General features: G+C 32.9%; 1 protein-coding gene across 1 annotated transcript; it reads right to left on the bottom strand.

The window, feature by feature from the left end:
- Window positions 1-392: 392 nt before the first annotated feature.
- LOC127266426 (uncharacterized) lies at window positions 393-4,220 on the bottom strand. Its single transcript, XM_051296671.1, has 3 exons — window positions 3,782-4,220; window positions 2,143-2,267; window positions 393-891 (listed from the first exon to the last, which is right to left on the bottom strand). Exons 1-3 carry the CDS (start codon window positions 3,936-3,938, stop codon window positions 604-606), a joined length of 570 nt encoding a protein of 189 aa, XP_051152628.1. The 5' UTR covers window positions 3,939-4,220; the 3' UTR covers window positions 393-603.
- Window positions 4,221-4,450: the final 230 nt, after the last annotated feature.

Genomic DNA, 4,450 nt, shown 5'->3' with positions numbered 1-4,450 from the left:
CCAAAATTAATTGAAAATGTTTACAATAGAATTAAAATTGATAAGTTTTTTTTTTTTATAGAGAATAAAAATGATATTTTCTCTAATAATAATAATAATAATTCGAATAAAAATAAAAATAATAATAATGATAATAATAATAAACAATATTACGTAATTGACTGGCTAATTGACTTCGAGAGGAAAACGATATCGTACCCAACGGCATACAATACAATAGACTTGACTCGAGACCCAAATTTGTTTGATTTTTATTAGAACTTGTAACTTAAATTATACATATTCTGTTAAAAGAATATATATATATATATATTATATTAGAGAGATTAATTATAATTTAAAAATAAAACTAAAAGAAACCCTTGTTAGCTCACTGACTAATTAATTCCTCATCTTAACAATCAGCCTGCTTTATGATCTTTTATTCAATAATCAATACAACATTCATTCATTGTTTTCTCAGACATTTTCACCCAAAAACATTGCTCCAATATATCAGATCCTCATCCATAAAAATTAGATTAAAAAAAAAAAAAAAATGTAAAAACTAACAAATGAATAAGAAAAATAAAATAAAATAAACCTCTCTCAGCTGATGTAGTATCATTCTTCAGCCTTTTTCCTTTTAGTGTCATCCTCTGGTGGCAGAGAGACAAACTGGAGAATTTTCTCAACTTGTGCAGCATCGACGCTGAATAGTTGCGCGATCTGGGCAACATTCATCGGGCCATCATGGTCGTCGGACTTGCCCTGGTACAGGAGGATGACTTGGCGGATCTGTGCCACATTCAGGGTGCCGGGGGGAGCTGGCCTGTCCTCGAACCTCACGGAATCCACAGTCGTGTTCCTCAGTTTAGGCAACGGCCTTTTGTACTTGTTCACCACAAAGCCCTGTAAAAACAGACCACTAAGATATCGAATAGAGAATTGCAATGGCAATAAGGAGAAGGAATCAATTCGCCAAAGGCAATAATTTTGAATAACTGGATTCGATTGAATAGTTTTGTTAAATATTATCTTTTGTGTTTGTTAGAATAAAGCCCAGCTACACTTTTCCAGCAAGCAATATAAATAGCAGTCCTGATGTAAAATGAATTAATTAATCAGAAAAACCAATCTAATACTCTACATGCTCTGCTGTCCCATTTAATAATACTTCAAAAATATTAGCTGCAGCAAATAAAGGGTTTCCAAGGCTATTAAGACAGTTGTGATTGATAAAAAAATATCTATCGCCCCAAAGATTAACTTTTGTTGAATGTCTATACCCAGAAACTTTCTCTGAGGCTCACACACTCCCACTCTCATGATATTACTTCTATAGAAACTTGATACTTTGTTTAGTTGTTATTACTCTCCACCCAAAATCACATACACAATCACCTAATCTATCAAACATAATTTCACCTAAATTATTCTTCTGTTGCACATAGAAATTATAAAAAATCAAAGTTAATGATCAAAATTAATTTTACAACTTCATTATTATTCCTATAGTAGATTTCGTATCTTATAATTATATAAATAATCGAATTAAATACAGCCATTGGTATTCATCAGACAGAAAGAAGTGTAACTTAGATATCAAAAGTCAAAACTATAACAAAAAACAATTGAATCTATTTAGGCCTTACGATTTTAATTTTTTTTCCCCCGGAAGTGGGTTTTAAAGAAAATAACTCAAGGTACTCATTAGGTAATCATTCGTTAAAGGCAAAGGGGTCACCACATTTCAAATTTCATTTAACAGATACAAAAAGATTTTTGTCAACCAACACACACATAATGCTTTTTAGATGTTACTAGGTTACTTCTAGAAGAAGGCTGTTATCAAAACAACTACATGTATCCCTTAGATAGTCATTCAATATCCGCAAAGGGATAACAACTATATTACAGAGTCCATTTAACAGCTACAACAATATTTGTAAAACATTTTCCATTCATGCTGCCTCCTGGATCAACTAAACAAAAATATAATGCATAAATAATGCTTTGTAAGCTTTTTTGAATAACATGAGATCAATTTATAGATGTTATATTTATGCTGCAAAGAGTATAAAGCTTGTAGTTTTTAATTCCATTTAAGTTTATGACATTATTAAAAAAAAGAGGTAAAAGCTTGATAAATGATACCATTACCTCACCCATTTCAAGAGGCCCTCCTGGCTTTGACTGTATTCTGCCAGACATTTGGTTAAGCATAGCATCAAACTGTGGATCTCGATTCTCAAGCACATTGTCCAAGTTTACTCTTGATGCACTCTCTTTAAAAAGTTGAACAAAAACATATATTACTATTGAGAATTTTTAGGAAGAAACAAAATCTAAATTTCCACAACTTGAGGATGCATAGACGACATTAGCTCTTTTCAGAAAGACAAAACTCAGCAAAATTATGTCTTGCAAATCCATACAGAGGCATACATAAATTATATATATAACACCAAAGCTTCTCCATAACAAGAAACAACTAAACATAGTTTTAGCATTTACCTATAATCGCATAAATAGGCTTGTAAAGCTTTAGGGTGTGTTCTTTTTGTGTTTTTTTTTTTTTACACACGTTTTCCCAAAAAGATTAATACATTACTCACATTCATTATTTTTATATTACCTACACAATTCTCTATACCTCAAATAAAAAAATAACCCTTTAAACTATTTCACAAAACAAACACACCCTCAGTTGTGCTGATTTGTTGTCTTTATCACAAACGTTCTTTCAAAAAATAAACTGAACTGAAAAAAGTGTTTTGCTTCACCAAGTAAACAAATGGGCGTGCACTGATATAACTACCCTTGCAAATTACATGAACCCTCAGTATAAAACGAGTTGATTTTAGGCAAACGTCTTAAACTAATTTGTGAACAAACTGTCTGTTTTAAACAAATCGACCACTAACACAAATACATATGCTGCCAATTTATTTTTCTTAACAAATCAAACACAAACAATGATTATCTGCTCAATGAACAGTTAATATTGATACGTTCGGTTTCATAAAGATTCTCTCAAAACAAAAAAGAAACTAAACTGAAACAAGTATTTTTCTTAACCAAGGAAACAAATGAACTTGAAGCAATGTAAATACCCTTGCAAATAGCGGCAACATGGACTTATTGACAATTACAAAAATTGTGAGGTTATACTTTATTGAAGAAATAGCATATGAATTATGCAGACTGTAGTTAACACATATTTCAACTTTGAATTGAAAATCTAAGCATAGTTCACAATAAAGATGTCTTGTCCAACTATCTGAACTCATTCGCTAACAAACTATTTGTTTTTAACAAATTGAACATAAGCACAAATTTGATACTGAGAGTTTCTATTTTTCTTTAACAAATCAAACACAACATATAATATTTTGTGTTCAATAAATAATTGATCAACATATCCAATTGGTTAGACGAATTGAACTCAAACCTAACATTTTCAAATCCTTTACAAGTTAACTATAAAGAGAATCTCCTTTATTTTACATAAAGCTCTAAATGCCATAGCCTGATCATGAACAACATATAACCCTAACATTCCACCAACAATCATTCTGGATTTTTAATTCCATTGTCATGTGCAAGAAATTTACTTGTTCTAAATCCAGAGAAAAATTCGAATTATGATCTTACTCAAGCTTAGGAGTCCCAATTTTCAAATTTTTATTTCTAAAATCTCAAACCCTAAATTCGCGCCGCTAAAAAAATTATTTCAAAAGCCAACAGATATCTTTTTCACGTATTAGAGAACACAACCGCGTGCGAGAAGACGCATTACCAGAGCCAGAAGGGGCACCTTCACCGGGAAGTTTCTCAGCGGGGACAACCGTCTGCGGCGGTGGCGGTCTCCGGCCAGCAAGTTTATCTGATTGCACGGCAGCGTCAACTCTAGAGCCGCCCATCCTTCCAGTTGCTCGACGCAATGCCTGACCCATTATTCCTCAAATTGAATTCAAAGCCTCTGGTTCCCCCCTGATTTCCTGGCGTATCCCCAAAAGCAAAGTCGTAAAAATTCGATTCCAGTACACGAATGGAAAAGTGGTTATGCAGTGTCGAAATTATGAGGAGATCGAAGAAATTCTTGAGGTAGATGGAGCTGGAAGTTGGACGCGTTGTTTCGACTTCGAACGGTGACAGTGCCAAATGCCAATGATGTTTTGGCTCAACGTGGACTGCTCTGCTCTATTCGTATTCGATTCGTTAGGCTCTGTGTTTGGTTACTGCTTGAAGTCAAATTTGCATTATGTTTTTTGTTTTGTGAAATTATTTCAGACAAAATATATATTGTTGAAACGTGATTTGATTTAGCTGTCTATCAGACCCTAAACTAAAGCGAAAGAGCTGTTTCAATTGGCAGGGTTGCTTTTGGGCTTATCCTAATTAATAACAAATGGACTTAGGGTTTAGGGTGTTTTAGGGTGCTTATAAATAGACAACTATGGTTCTT

This window comes from Andrographis paniculata, unplaced genomic scaffold (genome assembly GCF_009805555.1).
Source record: "Andrographis paniculata isolate CXL003 unplaced genomic scaffold, ASM980555v1 Contig76END, whole genome shotgun sequence".
NCBI classification, from domain to species: domain Eukaryota; kingdom Viridiplantae; phylum Streptophyta; class Magnoliopsida; order Lamiales; family Acanthaceae; genus Andrographis; species Andrographis paniculata.
This window is presented reverse-complemented; position numbering and strand designations above follow the sequence as displayed.